The 18613-nt window shown below is 53.4% G+C and overlaps 2 protein-coding genes across 6 annotated transcripts in view; one reads left to right on the top strand and one right to left on the bottom strand.

The window, feature by feature from the left end:
* Positions 1–401: 401 nt before the first annotated feature.
* Rsph1 (radial spoke head 1 homolog (Chlamydomonas)) lies at positions 402–18486 on the bottom strand. Of its 2 annotated transcripts, none has more exons than XM_005375812.2 (10): positions 18398–18486; positions 15831–15944; positions 15629–15734; positions 8403–8493; positions 7770–7905; positions 4074–4145; positions 1973–2132; positions 1246–1368; positions 902–993; positions 402–592 (listed from the first exon to the last, which is right to left on the bottom strand). In XM_005375812.2, the coding sequence occupies exons 1-9, from the start codon at positions 18449–18451 to the stop codon at positions 944–946; spliced, it is 906 nt and encodes a 301-aa protein (XP_005375869.1). In that variant the 5' UTR covers positions 18452–18486; the 3' UTR covers positions 402–592; positions 902–943. The 2 variants fall into 2 exon arrangements, with proteins under 2 accessions (XP_005375869.1, XP_005375870.1); XM_005375813.2 differs by having other exon boundaries at positions 908–993.
* Slc37a1 (solute carrier family 37 (glucose-6-phosphate transporter), member 1) overlaps positions 17101–18613 on the top strand; it is a 64340-nt gene continuing 62827 nt past the window's right edge. For 3 of the 4 annotated variants that reach the window (XR_001231343.1, XR_001231341.1, XM_005375814.2), the window contains exon 1: positions 18408–18494. The gene's annotated coding sequence lies outside the window, so the exon portion shown is untranslated. Of the gene's footprint in view, positions 18084–18407; positions 18495–18613 lie in introns of those variants that run through there. The other variant, XM_005375822.2, reaches the window with a different exon arrangement.

Below are 18613 nucleotides of genomic sequence, written 5' to 3'. Positions count from 1 at the left end.
CAGGGCCCAGCAGTAGCCACTGCCCGCTATGAGGCCCAGGGCCCGCGTGTGGACTGCGTGTTTCCAGAACCATCTTCCCCACCCACCTGCTCCCATCACGGCCCCAAAGCACCAAAACTTCGGATGAAATATGACTCAGGGAAAACCTGCTGGAGCAGGAAGCAGCCTGGGGCTCCTCTCCGCGCCCACCCCAGTGAGGTTCTCACCAGGGCCCGTCAGAACTGCACCGCGCCGGCCACGAGGGGGCACAGGAGATGCGACCTCGGACGCGGACGGCGTGCAGGGAGGCGTAGCGGGACACCTGCTCATGGGCCGTGACCGCGGTGTCTGCGCCGTGGACCGCGGTGTCTGCGTGTGATGCGTCATGCCCCTCCACTATCAATAACTAATAAAAACCACACTGAGGACACATGAGAACTTTGTAATATCCCCAGAGTAAACGTCAGGAAATTATCACCACAAGAAGCATTCACTGGCCGAAAAAATATAAGCAGAAGGACTGAAGGGTTCCTACACCAGGCAGCACCACTCCGCCATAAAGGATGCGCTGAGTCATCCGCGGGGAAAATGGACGTGCCTTGAGCCCACAGCGCTGAGTGAGATAAATCAGACACAGAAGGTTAAACGTCACACACTCAAAGATTAAACACAGAGCAAAGAGAGGCAGATAGCGGGAAAGAAGACAGAGCTTTGGCACGTGGGGAGGGACAAAGACGGAGCGGGGAGCGGGAGGGAGCAGCAGCTGCGTGTCGCACGCCCCGCGGTGGATCTGTCAGCACGGGGCGAGGATGGGCGCTAACACAGATCTTAGAAATAGAAAAAACGTTCAAATGGAACAGGACACGCAGCGGCAGTTACTCCAGAAACGAGGGACTCGGGGGGTGTTTATTTGCAGTCCTACCCCGACCTAACGAGGGAGGAGGACTCATGCTGCCGCCGGCTCCTAGTCCTGCAGCTCCTGTCTGCCGTCATCTTCCTCCACGACGGAGTTCGCTGCAGAGACGGGACGGAGGCCGCCTCGCATCACCCTGCTCTGATTCCAGACGCCCCGCGCTCAGCCCCCCAGGCCAGGCCCTCAGCAGGCCACGCTGGACAGCTCGTCTGCACCGGGGTGGGCTCCCGCGGGCTCCCAAAGCCCCTCGGGTCCTGGGCTGGCCGGGCAGCACGGGAGGAAGGAGGGGAGCCCAGTCCTCCCAGCCTGCGGAGCCCACGCCCGCTCTCGGGGCCACGGGCCATGGTCCTCACCCTGGTCCACGTCATAATTGTACTCCCAGGCGTCCGCGTCCTCCTCTCCCGGCCGCAGGTCCAGCTCGCCCTCAAAGCCTCCTTCGGACAGAGCCTGGGCTTCCTCCTCCATCTCCGCGGCACCTGGGAGCAGCACAGAGAGGGTGCTGTGAGGCGCCCTGGCCCCGGTCCACCCAGCACCGCTCCCCTCCTCCTGAGAGCGGGGACCCCAGCCCAGGCCCAGCCCCGGCATCCCCACCCTGTTACAGTGACCAGCTGGTGACCGGCAGTGACCATGGGGAGGCTGTGCAAGAGATAGTGAGGGCGGCCAGGCCTGCACTGTGGGTCCTGCACCCACCAGTGTAGAAATCACCCAGGTGGAGGAGAAGGAACATCACTCCTCACAGGCCAACTTGCTTTGGCTTTTGACTGATTTCAGTGCAAGAATGTCACCCGGTGGCACCTGCTTCAACTTTCTGGGGCATGTCACCAGCCTCTGGGGAGGGCTCAGTGGCAGATGGGAAGAGCCCAGCCCGAGTCCCCATACGGGACACAGCGAGCTCGAGCTCACCAAGGTCACTGAGGCCCGCTTCAGGCTGGGCTTTCCTCTGCCAGCCGCTCCTGACTTTCCGAGAGCCAGAGGCAGCTGACCTCTCATAGCAGCACTGCCCAGAGAACCCTCCCCAGAGTGCACCAAAGAGACTGGACAAGCACACGCGCGGCTGTGACGGCCGGGGGCACCCCGTACCCTCCGCTCCGAGCGTCTCTTCCTGGCCAGGCCCCTCCGAGGGGGGCCGCTGCTCTGGGAGGGTCGGGGTCCACAGAGTCAGATCTGTGATCTGGGTAGCTTTCCATTTTGGAATGACGTTTACCGTGGCCTCCTCCTCCTCCTCCTCTTCTCCCCTTTCCTATTTTAAGTGTAAGAAATATAAATTTACCAACAGCTGCATACCCTGGGTCTGGAACTCTGGAAGCAAAGGAAAGGGCCAGACCGGTCAGCATGGGAGCGTTTTATAACACTGCTGGGCGATCCAAGTGATACCCGGCATCCAGGCACCCACTAAGCGCTGGGAACAGAGCTCAAAAGACCCAGATGGGAACGGAGCCCACGGAGCAGGTGCTGCTGGACCTTTCTAACAGACACTGCTGCGGGCTTCAAGGGTTGAGCCACACGCTGTGCTTCTCGGCTGCTGGCCACGTCTCCCAGCTCCGAGGTTGTGTCCGTGAGCAGAACAACCACCTCTGCACCCGGAAAGGCCCAAGTTGAAGACGTCCACAGAACGACACAGGTGCATGAACACGGGAGGCCTCATCTCCGAGAAGCAGAACAGGGCCTCACTACTTCTCAGCATGGTGTGGGAATGTGCAACCGCCCCCCACAGTGGGCAGCGGCCAGCACCAGCCCATGCCACCCGCGCCGGGCCCCTCTCGGCTTTGTGCCTAACACAGGCTTCTGCGGCTCTGAGCACCAACGCTATAGAAGGGAGGGAGACTGTCGCACGTAACAGGCTCTGTGGTGTCCATGGCCTCCGGCTCACAGACCTCACTTATGCTATTTGTTCGTTTCTGTTTTCTCAATACCAGGTACCAAACTCAGGAGCCCGCACTTGCCAGGCAGGCGCTGTGCCGCTGAGCTGTATCCCCGGGCCTTCACCTACTCTGTTCGATCCCCAAGTGTCTGAGCTCTGTCCCCGAGGGACGCGACACAGTGCTCCAGCTGTGGCATGCAGGGTTGGCAGCAACAACTCCAAACTGAGTCCCTTCCCAAGAATCTGTCCCCGCTGAGAACCTCAGCGTCCCAGGGCCCTGCTCAGCCACCAGCGAGCACACCCACTTCCGGTCCTCGCTCCTGCAGAACACCGAGGGCTCGGGTCACACCACCGTTTCTGCCGGTCTCACCGCAGGGGACCCCGAAGCCTTGTGCGTCCAGCGCAGGGTCTGTTTGAACATTGTTGGCTGAATTGTGTCCTCTACCACCTCCGCACTTAGAAAAGATATTTTGGCTTTGGAGTCCTAACCCCCACTACCTTCTAATATGACCTTCTTTGGAGATGGGGTCTTTCTTTGTTTTTTGAGACAGGTTCTTGCTTCATAGTTCGGGCTGGATTTGAACTCACTATGTAGCCCAGGCTGGCCTGAAATTTGTGGCAATCCTCCCGCCTCAGCCTCCTGAGTGCTGGGATTACAGGCATGTGCCACCACACCCAGCCAAAAGTACAAACTTCTTACAGTGAGAATGACATTGGTTAACAAATAAGTTAAAGGTTCAAAATTAGTATAATATCAAGATATTTTACTAAGTTGCTACTTATCTTCAGGGGAAGGTAATTCAAACCAGGAATCCAAACACAGACCTCTCTCGCCAACACACACCCCAGCTTTATGTGGGTGCCCAATAATGGTGACACTAGCCAGCTAGCTCTTAATATGAATTCAGTATTAATACTAAATATTGGAAAGGGGAAAAAAAGAAAATGATGTATCAAACAGGCTGCAAGAGGGGCAGGCCATACCTGACACACACACATCTTACAGTCACGGTGACAAGTCACAGGTTTCTGTTGTCCTTTCTGACCTACCACTGCCTGGACCTGCTACCTCAGGACTAGCCGTTCTATGGGCAGGAGCTGGGTCCAGACCTCGGCAGTGACCGTGACATGGCACCCGTTCCTTCTGATGGTGTAGTTTTACACAGGTACACAAGAATATAAAAGGGAAGTAACAATGGGAAAGGTGCCGAGGGACAGCATGACTTGCAGACAGAAAGCCTAGAATCCTGCAGAGCCCAAACGCCAAAGCCTGACTTTTTGTCTGTGAGTACAGAAGACAGCGTCCTCTCTACAACTTACCACATCCGTCAGTCGATACTCGCCGTGCTGCTCACATCCGATGTCAAATATGTACTTTCCAGGCCCGAAGGGCTACAGGCAAGGAGGGGCCGGGTCAGGTTCACACCAGGGCAAATACCACATGCTGCCTACGCACCCCCACCGCAGCCCACCCGAGCCACGGCACCGCGAAGGTCTGAGCAGGCTAAGGGGCGCTTTATGAACTAGCGGCTAACGGAACTGCAAACCGTACGTCCCACGTCACTTACGTTTGGGAGCTTCCGCCCCATCTTACTGCTTTCTGAAAGTGACACCATCACCATAAAACCCTCACCCGGTTTTTACCCACAGGCAGCCTAGCTAGACAGAGCTGCTACCAACATCTCGATGTGTTCTGCTGCTTTGTTTCTAGCAGGTAGGGTTTTTTAAAGCAAAAATTTGACCCTAATTACATAGTCACTATTTTCACTTATAGAGTATGAACCGTTCCCCACATCCACAGATGTCATTCTACAGCACCAGGTGCCACCCTGGTTTTAATTTCATCTATGCAATATAATCTACTTCACTCGCTTACTATTGTTGATACTTGCTGTGCCCCGTATTTTTGTTAGACAAGGCAAGCCTTACTAAACACATTCTGAATTGAGTCTTTCTGGATACACTTTCCTCGGTGGAGATTTCCAGAGAATTGCAGAACAGTATCTAGGTGTTCTTTCCAGAATAAAGCCGTCATGACCTTTTCCCACAACACTTCTGACCTTCCAAACCCTCAAATCCGCATTTTTTGGGGCATAAGCATCCTGCCCTCTCCTTACACGATCTTTATATAAAAAACGGGCATCATTTTAAGTTGCGCCTTTTAAGTTATTGGTAAGGCGGAATTTTTTTCAAGATTTTAAAATATTTTCAAAATTCAGTTTTAATTGTATAAATGTAAAGGATGTGGTGTGGTCATTTCACATATGTATGCACAGTATAATAATCAAAGCAGACCGATTAATATTTCCCTAAACTTTTTTATAAAAACTCTTGGTTAACATAACTGTACATATTTATGGGGATTATTTAAACCACACTGACGGTTATAAATGCTTTACATATTAAATGATACAAATATCCTAAGCTCCATTTGTCACTGACCTCTTAAATTTTCTTCTGTGTTTCCTAATCTATAAGGGATGACCTGAGTGTGTGTGTGTGTGTGTGTGTATCTCTGTGTGTGTCTGTGTGTATCTGTGTGTGTGTGTGTGTGAGACCAAGGATTGAACCCAAAGCCTTCATACTGAGCTCTATCCCCAGCGTTTTTTATTTCTGAGACAGCATCTCACTAAATTCTTAGATTCCCCAGGCTGGGCTCAAATTGGTGGTCTTCCTGCTTCAGCCTCCCAGATTGCCAGGATTATAGGTGCACAACACCACGCCTGCCTCTAAGAAAATCTCTTTCTGAAACTAGACCTATTGGGTTTCCCTTTATGAATCTGCCTAAGAAGTCCTCTTTCCTCCTTTCAAAGGTAATAAAATACAACTTATTTCTTCCCTATGGGATTATCTTGATTATATTTAAATTTGAGTTTAGGAAGTACTTTCCTATATGCTGAGGGACGGATTCTGATTTTATTCTTCCAAATGGTCACCCAGTTGTCCCAGGCCAGTGCCTGACTGGATCCCTCAGAAGTTCACCCCTTTGCAGTGCGTCCTTAGCACGCGTTTGATCGTTTGCTCTGCTTCCAGCCTGCTTCCCTCCTCTGTGTATCCCTCCTCGGAGCTGTCGTGGTAAGTCGCCAGCAAGGATGTGAATTTTCTGAGAAAGTGTGAAAGATGCTTAGCCTCCCTGGTCGCCAGGGAGATACACTTTCAAACAACGGGACATCTGTACCCATCAGATTTGAAAAAAAAAAAAATTAAAGGCCAATAATAGCAAGGTTGGTGAGAATATGCAATGGAGAGGTCAGATTCTGTGGCTGAGAATAGAAACCAGCAGGGCTGCGTAGGGCAGTCGGCGTTAGGAGCCGTAGTTTAAAATCTCAGCACTGGTACGTTTTGCAAGTCCTTTATCCTGCACAAACACTACTGTCAAAAGACAAAATTGGGATAAAATTAGCCTTGAAATCCCACTGGCTTTTATGTGCAATTCTAGATCTAGGCCACAATTCTCTAAAAATAGAGCATGTGTTCCAGTGAGCAGAGCAGGAGGCTGGTTTACAGGCAGAAGGACTGGTGAAGAACACAGTGATATTCCGGTCAGTCACTTCAAAGGCACTTTCCTTACAAAGGCTGCAGTAGTGGGGACTCCCTTCCCATGCCCACTGGCACAGCTTTGTCTCAGGGTGAGGCTATCGTCTCTGCTGCTGGCTGGGTAGTCAGGTCAACAACTTCGCTAAGCCTGGTGACACAAAACTTTGGTGTGAGTAGCTCTACTTGGTCTGGCACGCTGGGCCTACAGCAGGAGCTTAGTCCAAACCAGCACCTGCTTACATTTCCTTTTTTTTCTTTTTGAGGCAAGGTCTCACTATGTAGCCCAGGCTGGCCTGGAACCTGCTCATGTAGCCCAGGCTGCGCTCAAACTCACGGTGATCCTCCTGCATCAGCCTCCCAAGTGCTGGGATTTCAGGGGTGCACCACCACACCCGGCTACATTTCCTTTAACACCCCCCATGTGTGCAAAACGATGACAGATATGTCTTTGTGTCCTGATATAGCATGACCCTATTTGTGTGATTCAAAACTATGATTTTGCATGTGTATGTGTCTGTGTGTGTGAGAGAGACCGACAGAGACCAGAAGCAGTGAGAACACACTCTTGAGGAGGAAGTGGGTGGGGGCAGTGGGTAGGAAGAGCCCATCCCAGTACTGGGACACATTACAGTTAGATAATCCTGGAGGATTATGCATAGAACATAAATTTCTTACTAACTAGCAGAACTAAGCCTCCATTTCACCCTGTTTCAGGTCAGCCCTGACTTATTGAGTTTGCCAATTTAATGGGTAAGGCATGAACTACATGCAAATGAAAAGTGGGTCACCAGAGTTCAGACAGCCTCCACTAAAAGTGCTAAACGTTCCCTGTCCCCTCCGACACCACCACGTGCTCCACAATGCCTCTCCTCGGGGACAGTGTCCACCTGCACCCTGACCGAAGCCACCGCAAATGCCCATGTGGTAGGGTCTGAATTATTGAGGGTTCCTCTGCCTCCTGTGAGCCTCTGGTACAAGAAAAGCAAGCAAAGCCAGAGTCCTCCCAAGTGGTGGGACTGGGCACAGGAAGCCGCACACCGGGGCCAGGGCTCAAATCCCTCCAACTACACATGCTGGGCTGGCCAGCAGCAGAGGACAGAGCTTGGGATCTTTCTCCCAGCTCCAGCACCTCCCCTCAAGGGGGAAACAAAGCTAGAGTTGCAGGAAATAGAATTTGACCTCTGATTCACCCGTCAGGAGCACCGACCACCCTCGAGGCTGAGATGTCCCCTTGTGTCCTAAGAGGGACCAGCCGCAGGACCCCTGGCAGCTGCCGACGCTCAGGGAAATGGGCTCGGCCTCTATCTCCCACCTGCCCCACTCCGCCCTCTGAGGGCATCTGAGGGGCACAGCAGTCAGTGTTTGTGTCTGGAGGGGGTGGGGAGATTTCTCTGCGATTTCAACATATTCCCCAGCACACCACGGGGTGAGGGGAGAGCTACCGCACCTCTCCCCGCCAATGCCCCTCCCACAACTTACGTTTTTGTTCAGGAACTTGCCCTGGTACCTGTGGTTCAGGTGGATGAGCTCGGCCGCGCCCACCTGCTGGCCGTGCACCCAGGTGCCGACGTACTTACTGCCGGTCTCCGCGTAGAAGTAGGTGCCTTGCCCATGCCTGGAGAGACAAGGGCCACAGCGTGTTTTGTCTCCGCATCCGGAAAGTCCTTCCGGGTTTCTAGCACGGACAGTGGGGCTGTGGCTGCGGTGGAGGCCAGCTCCCAGCTCCGTTGCTAAGCTGGCTTCTGTGTCCGATCAAAGGACACCTGGCCTCCTGCCTGGTGCCCCGTGCACGCGACACTGGTGGGTGCACAGAGGCTGGCTGCCTGCCAGACTCAGGCAGAGGTGCTGGGAGCTGGCGCCTGGCACCGATTTGAGTCCTCTGTGCCCTCCACCCCCCAGGGCTCCTGGGTGAAGGGTCCGCATGCTCTGTCCACACGAGGGAGCGGCATCTGCCCCTGCGGCTGCACTGGCTCCGTGGCTTTGGAAGTGCCCCTAAATGGGGGAGTCCATAAGTGGGATTTGTCAGGATTCTGCTTTCTACAAGTGAAGCACACGGAGGGCGTCACCATTCTTATTCCACGAACACCGCGGCGCTGGGAGCTCAGAGCAAACCTTTGGTGAGCGAACCACTCCCCGGTGTAGGTGTCGTTGTTGACGTAGTAGTACACGCCGTGGCCGTGCCTCTGGTCGTCCGCCCACTCCCCTGCGAGGGACGACACGAGAGCCCCAGTGAGAAGAGAAGAGCAGGACCGGGCCGTGGGCCCTTTGGCGGCCCGGAGGGAAATTCTGCGGGACGGATTTGGAGCCACAACGGCTGGGGCACCTGTCACCTGGCTCTGTGACCTCCCCCCCTCTTCCTCTGGTGCCCACTAGCACAGCGGCTGAGCCACTCTGACAGCAGAAAGAGGGAGGGTGAGTGGGGCCTACGGGCACAGGCCGAGGGCAGTGTACAAGGGGGACCAACATTTACGGTATTTACATGTAAAAACTTCATTACAGAAAAAGACATCACCCTGATTCCCTCTCAAAATTCTCCCCTTTGCTTTAAGCACACGCATCCCATTGTTCTTGCTACTGTCTGAAGCAGCTCTGGCGTTCTCTTTTCTAAGCATCTTTACATGGTGTGATCAAAAATACAGTGAATGTGCCATCCAGCGGCAGCTCCTACAGACATCACAGTGCATCCTCATCAACCTCATTTACGAAACCCGGCACTGTGCCACTCCCGGCTCTTCCCCAAAGTCAAAACGACCAATGGCACCGTGTCACTTACACTAATACATTTTAAAAATTTAAACACTCACCGTATTTTTCTATCACATCATTTATGCATGTGTGGCTCTCACAGGCTGCTTGGGACACAGAGAGCATTCAAACCCAGCCTGCCCGCCACTGGAAAACTACAAAGTAAAACAGCACTGAGTTTCCATCCTACCCCGTCATCAGGAGTGGCCATAATCAAGAAATCAAGTAATAACAAATGCTGGCAGGGCTGGGGCGGTCAGTCTATACTGTTTGAGGGAACGGAAGCCAGTACAACCACTACGGAAATCAGAAGCTGAAACCAGGAAACTGAAACTAGAAATTCCACTTGACCCAGCTACTCCTCTAGCTGTCTACCCAAACAAGTTAAAGAGTCAGAACCACCATGTTACAGCAGTCCATGCACACCCATGTTTAGAGCAACACTTCTCGTAACAGCTAAACCTGGGAAGCAGCCTGTACATCCTTCAGCGGATGAATGGATAAAGTGTTGTACTTATACACCATGGAGTACTACTCTGCCATAAAGAAGGATACACTCGAGTCATTTGTAGAAAAACAGATGCACCTTGAGACCATAACGCTAAGTGAAATGAATCAGACACTCAGACTTAAGTATCACATGGTTTCTCTTTACTGAGAAACCTGGAGTGAAAATAAAGAGCAATTTTGGGAGGCGGGAGGATCACCGCAAGTTCCAGCCCAGCCTGGGCTACAGAGTGAGTTCCAGGCCAGCCTGAACTACGTACCAAGACCCTGTCTCAAAACAACAACAACAAAAAAGATCAAAATAAAAGACAGATAATAGGAAGTCGGGAGGTAAGGTTAGGAAAAGAGTGAGGGGACCAAGAGGCGAGGGAGGGAGGGGGAAGGGGTAAAGAAGGAACCGGGGTGTGTTACGCACAAGGACCAACTCCATACGCGAGTGTGACCGTGATGGTTTCTTTAAAGATAATTTAAAAGAAACCAACCAAGCCCACCCAGCCCCGTGCCGGTGATCTTAGTGCCGCACTGCTTGTGCTTGCTGAGTGTCCGTGGGTCCAGCAGCAGCTCTGAGCCTTCCGGGCCTCCCCAACAACCCCACTATTCCCCACCCCGCCCTGAGGCGAGCTCCGCACCTGATGCGTCCCCTTCCCCGGGTTCCTGCTGATTTCATGTAGATTTGATGGGAAATACTGAAATCAGCAAAGACACGAAACTCTCAAGTCACCTGGACCCTGAGGCCAGCAGCAAGCTGGACAGTCAGTTACAGGGTATTTCAGACCAATGTCCGCAAAGCCCATGGCTTCACTGACACAGCTCAGGTTCCAAAGGGTCTGGTCAGGCTTCCCAAAGCCTAGACGTATCTCTTACAGGTTCACACGCTGCCAGGAACAAACCGCTAGCTGAATAATTAGAAACTAATTAGATCAATGTGTTGGTTGGGCAGAACAGAAGGAACTAGCCTTCTATTCTCTCTGTAGAAAATCCTATAAAGCTGCCTTCTCACGCAGAGAGAGGTGCACAGAGGCAGCAAGCTGACAATGGTAGGGGAAGCTAGTCCACAAGTGTGCCAGGCATTAATTCAAAAATCCTCAGGGCACCTGGGGGATGCTGTGCTGCCTGTGGCCCTTTAAATTTTTAATTTGTTTTGATTTATCAGTCATAAAAATTCATGCACACACCAACTTTATATTCTTCTTCTGCAAGGGAGTCAAAGCTTACACAGCGTCTGCCTTACATAAAAACCGGTCCACCTCCACAACATGCTAAGGAAATTGCCCAAGCGGCACCTGTTCCTACGAATAAACCCCGAAGTTTATCTACACACGGAATTTCTGCATCTTTCTCCCCGCACTCCCGAGCTTTTCAGCACGTATGGCGTCCGGTGCCTCCAGGAGGATAGGGGTGTACACCTGCAAAGTCCGCACCCCGCCTGGTGACAGAGCTGCCAGCAGAGGGCGCCCGGAGAACCTACTGTAGGACCTCAACCGGGGATGACAGTTCAGGCAGCAAGGCAGCAATTGTAGCAAGTAAGAAAGAGGACTCGACCCCATGTTGTGATGAGCCTGTGACAGGGACAGCACGAGCAACAGAGATGGAAATTGAGAGGGACAGGTGTGGTGCACACCTGTCATCCCAGCACTCAGTAGGCTGAGGCAGGATGATCACTTCAAGTTAGAGGCCAGCCTGGGCTACACAGTGAGCTCAAGACCAGCCTGAACTACACAGCAGGACACTGTCTCAAAAAACCAACAACAAATTGGCTTCTTCGAGCTACGGCTGGGCACACCCCGGTGGTAAGGCGACCTCAGCTGGGACGGTGACATCTTTTGGTTTCTTCCCAACCAAAGACCATGACAAAACCTGTGTCCCTCTTCTCTTGACCCTGTGAGCTGACCTCCGTGGTAGTGGCGCAAAAAATATATATTATGTATTTTGTGGAAACTTTGCGAAAATGAAATAAATGAGTCACAAATAACACTGGGTTTCCTGGCAGTAACGCTGAGGAGGACGTGGCTTTGACGTCCCTCTCTGCCCGAAGAACTTGTGAGGCGCCGGCTGCCGGGGAACCCTGAGCCCGAGGAAGGCGGCTCAGAGGGGCCAGGCAGGATTGCGTTACTGTATTCTCTAAGTTTGCACGCAACTTTTAAAAAAGATTTTTATAGTCGCTCATCATTCTTGATTTTGTCACTGGAGGTTTTTGTTTGCGGGAGGCTTTTTGTTTGGCGGGTTTGGGGGCATTGTGTTGTTGCTGCTGTCGTTGTGGTTGTGGTCATTGTTGGCAGTACTTTTGGCAGTTGTTTTTGGATCCAACCCAAGGTTTTTGCAATGAGCCAAATCCCCAGCCCTAGGGATCTTGCTAAGTCATCAAGCTGCCCAGGCTGGGCTCAGACTTGCTGTCCTCCTGCCTCAGCCTCCCAGAGGGCTGGTGTAACAGGCAGAGGCCACCACACCTGGCTGGAAGTTTTAAAAAACGAGGCTTCCTCTCAGCAGGAATCCCTCCAGCTGGGTGGGTGGCTGTTGGACCTCCCTCTGAGAGAACACCGCGTTACCTCCAAGCTCCCCAGTTGTGCCCGGCCCTGATCACAGTGGCTCCCCGCCCAGCACTCGGGAATCGGAGACCATTTAAAACAGAAAGCTCCCGCAGGAGGTGCTCTTCCCCTCTAAGATGCAAGCCCTTGGTCCTGACAGCTGGCTCCCTACACTGGCGGCCAGCAGGCGGAGAGAACAGGCCAGTGTTTATGCAGAGGCCATGCCGGACCCTGGCCGGGCTCTGAGCGCTTGCTGCGCTGTTTGCGATGCGCCGCGACTGTCCTGTATCAAGTGCCCAGCCGAAGGCCAGACAGGTGGGAAGCAGCACGGCAGGCGCGTCTCATCCCCACGTCACCAGGCCTCAGCGCGCGTCCCGGAGCTCCTGGTCCCTTCCTCCTCCAGCTCCTGCCCTTGGCAAGCGTCCACACAAGCCAACTTCCTGTCACCATATCATTTTTACATCTTCATAAGTTTATTATTAAACTTTCCTGTTTTCATTAGTTCCGGTTGGCAGACTACAGACCAGCACTGAATAATGAAGCTCTTTCTCCTCTCCCACCTGGGAGACCTTGCATGGCCTCCACCCCACCTTAGTGCCCTGGCTTGTTGCTGAGACACAACACCGGACACCGGAAGCTTACAGGAGGAGAGGGTTACCTGGCTCACAGCAGTCTGTAGGCAGCTGGCTCCACAGCTGGGCAGCGTGGCAGAGGGGCCTGGCAGAAGAGAGCTGCTCCCAGCATGGGGCACAGGAAGCAGAGCGAGGAAGGAGGCAGGGAGGAAGACAACCCACTGGGAGGCAGTCTTGTGGGACTGTGGGGTCCACACCCGCTCTGCGTAGTTAGTACTAGGACTGAACAAAATCCTCGGGAACCCAGCGGTCCTCAGAGTTGGGGTTTGCTGGGCATGGAGAACCCCCTGCACAGTGTCAGAGGTCTCAGCAGTCAGAAACAGCCTTCCCTCCAGCTGGTTAGCCTCCACATTAGAATATTTTGAAAAACACTGTCTGCTTTGTTCCAATCATATCAACAGCTACACTAAAACTGGAAGCGCCCACAGTGTGAAGAGGCTCACAGAACTGGGAAAGAGTTTCATACAGGCCTCCAGGAAAACAGTCAAAGTCCATTCACCAAGCAGATGGTCCCCGCGGTGGTGCAGGGACCAGCACAGATGCCATCTCTCCCGCAGCATGCAGGAGCGCGGTCCACGCTGACTCCGCATCAGCATCCTCGCCCTGTGCTCTTTGCCATCTGTTGTTACTGGGGCTTGTACGGTCGGGGATCAGGGCAGACAAACCCTCTACTTTCGATACATGTCCCAAGGGGTCTCCAGCCCCTGATTACCTGAGGTGGAGGATCCTCAATGAGGCGGGGCCTTGTGGGAGGAGCTTTGCCCTGGGGTTGGGGCCCCTGGCCCTCCTCTCTCTCTTTACTTCCTAGCTGCCACTGGGTGAGCAGTTCAGCCTCCAGGAGCTGCCGCAAGGCGCTGCTGCCTCTGAAACCCTGAGCCAAAGTAAACCTTCCCCGCTTTAAGATGATGGTCGGTGATATGCGTCACCATGATGGAAAGAGGACACCAGAGCATAGCTTGCTGTTTAAGAATATGTCATCCTCATTAAGAAGTAGGTGGCAAGGGGCTGGGGATTTAGCTCAGCGGCAAAGTGCCTGCCTGGCAAGCGCAAGGTCGTGAGTTCGGTTCCCGGTACCGGAGAAAACCAAAACCAAAACCAAAAAAAAAGAAGTAGGTGGCAAACACTTGTAATCCAAGCTACTCAGGAGGCTGAGGCAGGAGGATTGCAAGTTTGAGGCCAGTCTGGGCAACTTAGCAAGATTTTGTCTCAAAGTGAAATAAAAAGGGCTGGGGCATAGCTTCGTGGCCCAGGGACTGCCTACATGTGCAGGGACCCTGGTCCTATAGCCAGTGTGGTGGATTGACAGCTGGTGGTCAACTTGAAACACCCAGCTGATCTGAACCAGCGTGGTGCTGGGTGTGGAAGGCCCACCTGAGGACTGCTGCAGGTAGCATAAGAGGCAGAAGAGCAGAAGCTGTTGGGTGCTGTTAGAAGCAGTAAGAAGCTGCTGATTCTCTTGGGCTATTCTGCTGGAGGAGCTTGTCATGCTGGCTTTCCAGATGAACTCGGCTGTTCTCATAGTCAAAGGAGCTTGGGACCTTCCTGTCACTGAGAATGGCTATGCTTCACTTTGGGGGAGCTCTGGTCCTCACTTTGAGCGTTGCTTCCTGGATCCGGAAGGGAAGATGGTTCACTGCCAGTCTCCTGGAGAAGCTTGTCGCGCTGGCTTTCCTGACGGAACTCAGCTGTTCTCATCATCAAAGGAGCTCAGGACCTCACTGTTGCTGAGGATGGCTGTGGTATCAGGGGAGTGCTGCTTCTTACTTTGAGCATCGCTTCCTGGCTCTAGTGCAGACCCCTCAGCCTGCTGGCACAGATCCTTCATCCCCGGGCACAGACTTTCTAGTTCTACCACTGACCTTTGGGCCTTCCCAGCACAGATCCATGAAACAGGCCTGCATGAGACACTGTCATGGGCTGTAGGTCTTAAGCTGGACTCATGCACGACATTAATGGGGGATCCAGGCCCTCAGCTGGGTTCTTTGGTCTTTAGTGTGTGAACAGGTTTCCTGCACTCTCTTTCTATGTATCATTTTTGGGTGACTATTATAAATAATCTTATAAAATATGTGTCCTGTATTGTACTGTCCCCCTTGCAAAACCCCCAACTACAGCACCCAGTATTACAGGAAAGCAAGCGGTGCTGTCACTCGTGAGATCTCAGGGTCCCACGGACACTCACTGAGCTCTTCCGGGAACCAGACCCCGACGCTCATCCTACACGACAGATGAGAAGGCCAAGACATGGGCAACAAAGTCACCCACACAAAGTCACAACTGCTGTCACCACAGTCCAAAGCTGGGGTCACAGGTCTTCTGGGAAGCAGACGGACATAAGATAGCGTTTCCCCAAGCGGGGACAGGAAACCCAGAACACACTGCCAGCTGTGGGGATGGACTGCCGTCCTCACAGCGGTTGCCCTGGTGCCAGGGAGGTGGGGAGGCCTCAGGAATAAAGTGAAAGAGTCTTCCCAGGACCTGACATCAGTGGTGGAACTGACAGAGACGGGAAAGTCAGCTGAGCAAAGGAAGGAGCCACTAGGTTCAAAGACACAGAGTGTCCATGTGAAGAGGACGTGGTCAGAAACGGGCAGGAAGGACCATCTGAGGCAAACAGAGCCACAGAGCCACGGGTGCCAGCCACAGCCCAAGTGTGGGCCCAGAAACAGGCTCCCAGGAGGGCAAGTGCTGGCCACAGGGACAGTGACATATTTCCCATGCTAGTTATCTAACCGGTTAGCTAGTTAACTACAAGGCTGTCTGGCTTTTATGTCAACCCTGTAAACACAGGCATACAATTTGGGTTTGTTGAGTGACTAATCAAGAGAAATTTAAGCTTTCTCAAATACTTCCTTGTCCGAAGACAAGCTCAGAGACAAAAACCTCTGCAACATGAAAAATAAAAACAACCCTTGGGGTAATATTTTACCTTCATATCTGGATCCATCCGGGTATATAAAAATGCCTTGACCGTGCTTTTTATTTTTAAGATATTGTCCAGTGTATCGGGCACCATTTTTAAATTTGTAGACCCCCTGAAATACATGGGTTACACCATTGAGATCATTCCCGGATTGCATGTTTGCTAAGAGAGAATAAAACAGGAAGGAAGCCACCCTCCGGGTTCTGACCTGGCCACTTCTCTGCCCGAACTCATAGCTGCCTTCGTACACGTCTCCATTGGGCAGCCGTGCTCTGCCGTGCCCGTGCCGCTCGCCGGCCTCGTTGCGCTCCCCCTCGTACTCCTGCGGAGAAGGGGTTAAGGCCCCCGTGGCCCGGTCACTCAGTGCAGACCACAGGCCGGGCAGCATCGTATTAAGTCGTCCCACTGTGCAGGTGAGGCAGGTAGCCTCGCCCGGGCCAAGGCCACAAGACTGGCATGTGTGTGACCTCTCCACACGCCTGCAGCCTCCAAGCCTATGTTGTATGATGTACAACCTCACACGAGAGCCAAGATCAGCCAGGTGTGAGGAACGTGGACAGCTATGCCAGAGGGCCACGCCTGACGGAGCCCACAGCAAGCAGGACAGACCGGGCGGCCCTGTGCCCTTCCTGCCAGAAGCAGGTCCTCCCCACAGGGACCCTGGGTGTCTGTTCCTGGGGAGACCTTTGTCCCGCAAGGAGCTCCAACGGGAGAGAGAGGATACAGGGGTTCTGGGCACACATGGGCTCCGCTGCCTCCTAGCTCAGCTCACTTTTTCTTATTTCAGACTCCCTATCAAGAAACACGGTTCAAACACTGCTATCCAGATCTGAAATGATTTTGTATCTCTCATGAAAGTCAGTCAGGCTGAGGGTGTAGCTCATTGGTAGAGTACTTATCTAGCATGCACTGGGGCCTGGATCTCAGCCCACTCCCCACCCGAAATAATGTCCTCTGACTACTAGCTCAGCTACATGGGAGAGGGGAGCATTACACAAGAAGATCACTTGAGCACAAGAGTTTGAGGCCAGTCTGGGCCAAACAGCAAGACCTCAGTGCAAATAAATAAAATTTTTTAAGTTAAATAAAAAATATAATCTAATACAAGTTTGCTTGCCATTTTCCAATCCTTAGCACCATGAGTATGGAATACACATAATGAATAATAAAGTGGGACAGGTGTGCTGCTGTACATCTGTCATCCCATCACTAGGGAGGCTGAGGCAGGAAAATTACTGAAAGTTTGAGGCTAGCCTAGGCTACATAGTGACTTCAAGGCCAGCCTGAACTACATTGGGAGACCATATCTCAAAAAACAAAAACCAACAAACAAAAGGGAACAAAATAGCCAAAGAATACAGTAATAACAACACAGGTAGTTTAAAGCATCATGCTGGATGCCTTAAACATAATAACATTTATTTTAAAAGTTACAACTGCAGCCACCATGGAATGGGACCTGTGTAGATTTCTTACAAGTATGTCTGTATTTCTATGCGTGATGGTGAAGGCCTCAGACAGAAACAGCCCTGCCTCTCCTGGAAATTCTTGCCTAGACTACAAAATTTGATTCAGGGCTGCTTCCTACCCAACTCAGAGCGGCCTCCAATGTGCTCAGTCCTGAGCTACTGGGGTAGCCTAAAAGAAAGAACTCCTTAGTCTAAGCGGCCCCGAACTTCAAGTTGTGGGCACTAAGTTATAAACCTGGTTGATCCTTTAAGGACACTAAGTAGAAAGCTGACCAGGCAGGGACTGTAGGCTGGATTCACCCAGAAGCAGACCCCGAAGAAGCCACTGTAAAAACGCAGCCAGCAAGGGTGCAGCCTGGGTGAAGCACAAGCCTCAGACTGACTGCAGAAGGGATCTGGGGCTGTGCTGATGCTGCGGTTTGGTTCGTCCTGGTCTTTGCGTTGACCGCTGGCTGTCAGGGAGGGGACAGGTGAGTCCAGGCACTTCCTGCTCTCCATACTGGCCAGGTCGTTCCCCTGGACACAGGTCAGGCAGAAGCTGAGAGACGGGGCCACAGAGCTGGCGAGAAGCTCTGGACAGGCACGAGGGACATTAGTGAAGAGGTGCCTAACTCTTCCATTGATTCTGAAACCATCCTAACTCCGTGCTTTCACAGGCATGAAGCCAGGGTTCCCAGCCCTTCAGCCTGGGCCCGTGGCCCTCTGGTTCCGGGAGAAACTGCTCTCAGGGTACACAAATGAGCACACACAGGGCCAAGTCACACTGCCCAGTGCGTCCCCTGCCTCCTCCCTGCTGACTCAACGAGGGAGTCACTCAGCGAGCCGGCCAGCGCGCACTGGTGGGTCCAGGCTTACAGGGTGACACCGAGGGGCCTCTACTGGGCCCAGGCCTCAGCGGGGCTTCCCATACTGCCCGGAAACAGTGTCCTCCATCCCAGAGGAGCAGGGCTCAAGTTACAGAAGTGATTTATTCAGCCGCCTGGGACGATCAGGTAAACTCCCTCCAAGGGAGTTCACACAGCGGGGAGGAAATGCCCAAGCCCGGGCCTGGAAATCTTTGCCTTTAAATGGGAGGCGGGAGGGCGGAAGCGAGCGCGAGGCGGGCGGTGGAACCAGACGTCACTGCAGTTCACCTTTCACCGTCCACTGCAGGACGCAGCGCCTCCGGGTGTGGCCAGCGCGGTTGCGTCCGGGCTGGGCCGCCGCTCGGTGCTCCGGTCCCCGCCTCCGCGCCCCCAGACCGACCTCCTCCGGAGCGCGCCCGCCGCCGCGCACCCCGGAAGCTCCCCCTGCCAGGAGCTCTCACCCCAATATTGTTCTCTCCCTCCTCCTCCAACTCCTCGGAGCCCAGGTCCGACATGGTTTCCTCTCAGCCTCGATCCTCGTCGCCACGTCCCTAGTAGGTAGGTACCGGCCACCTCCTCCGGCGCGTCCACCGTCGCCATGGAGATGTGGTCGGCCCCGCCTTCCTCGCGGCCGGGAAGGGGCGGGGCGAGAGGCGCGCGGAGGAGCCGGTGGTGGC

Source organism: Chinchilla lanigera, unplaced genomic scaffold (assembly GCF_000276665.1).
Source record: "Chinchilla lanigera isolate Chin_1 unplaced genomic scaffold, ChiLan1.0 scaffold00006, whole genome shotgun sequence".
In the NCBI taxonomy this organism is placed as follows: domain Eukaryota; kingdom Metazoa; phylum Chordata; class Mammalia; order Rodentia; family Chinchillidae; genus Chinchilla; species Chinchilla lanigera.
The sequence above is the reverse complement of the archived record's forward strand: the minus strand, read 5'-3'. Positions and strand labels throughout refer to the sequence as shown.

Excerpts from the sequence above, each read along its gene's own strand:
- Rsph1 (XM_005375812.2), bottom strand. The coding sequence starts at position 18,451 with ATGTCGGACCTGGGCTCCGAGGAGTTGGAGGAGGAGGGAGAGAACAAT. Across the intron at positions 8,494-15,628 it reads GGATGGATCCAGATATGAAG|GGGAGTGGGCGGACGACCAG; the intron begins GTAAAATATTAC and ends CGTCCCTCGCAG. Across the intron at positions 994-1,245 it reads CAATTATGACGTGGACCAGG|CGAACTCCGTCGTGGAGGAA; the intron begins GTGAGGACCATG and ends CCGTCTCTGCAG.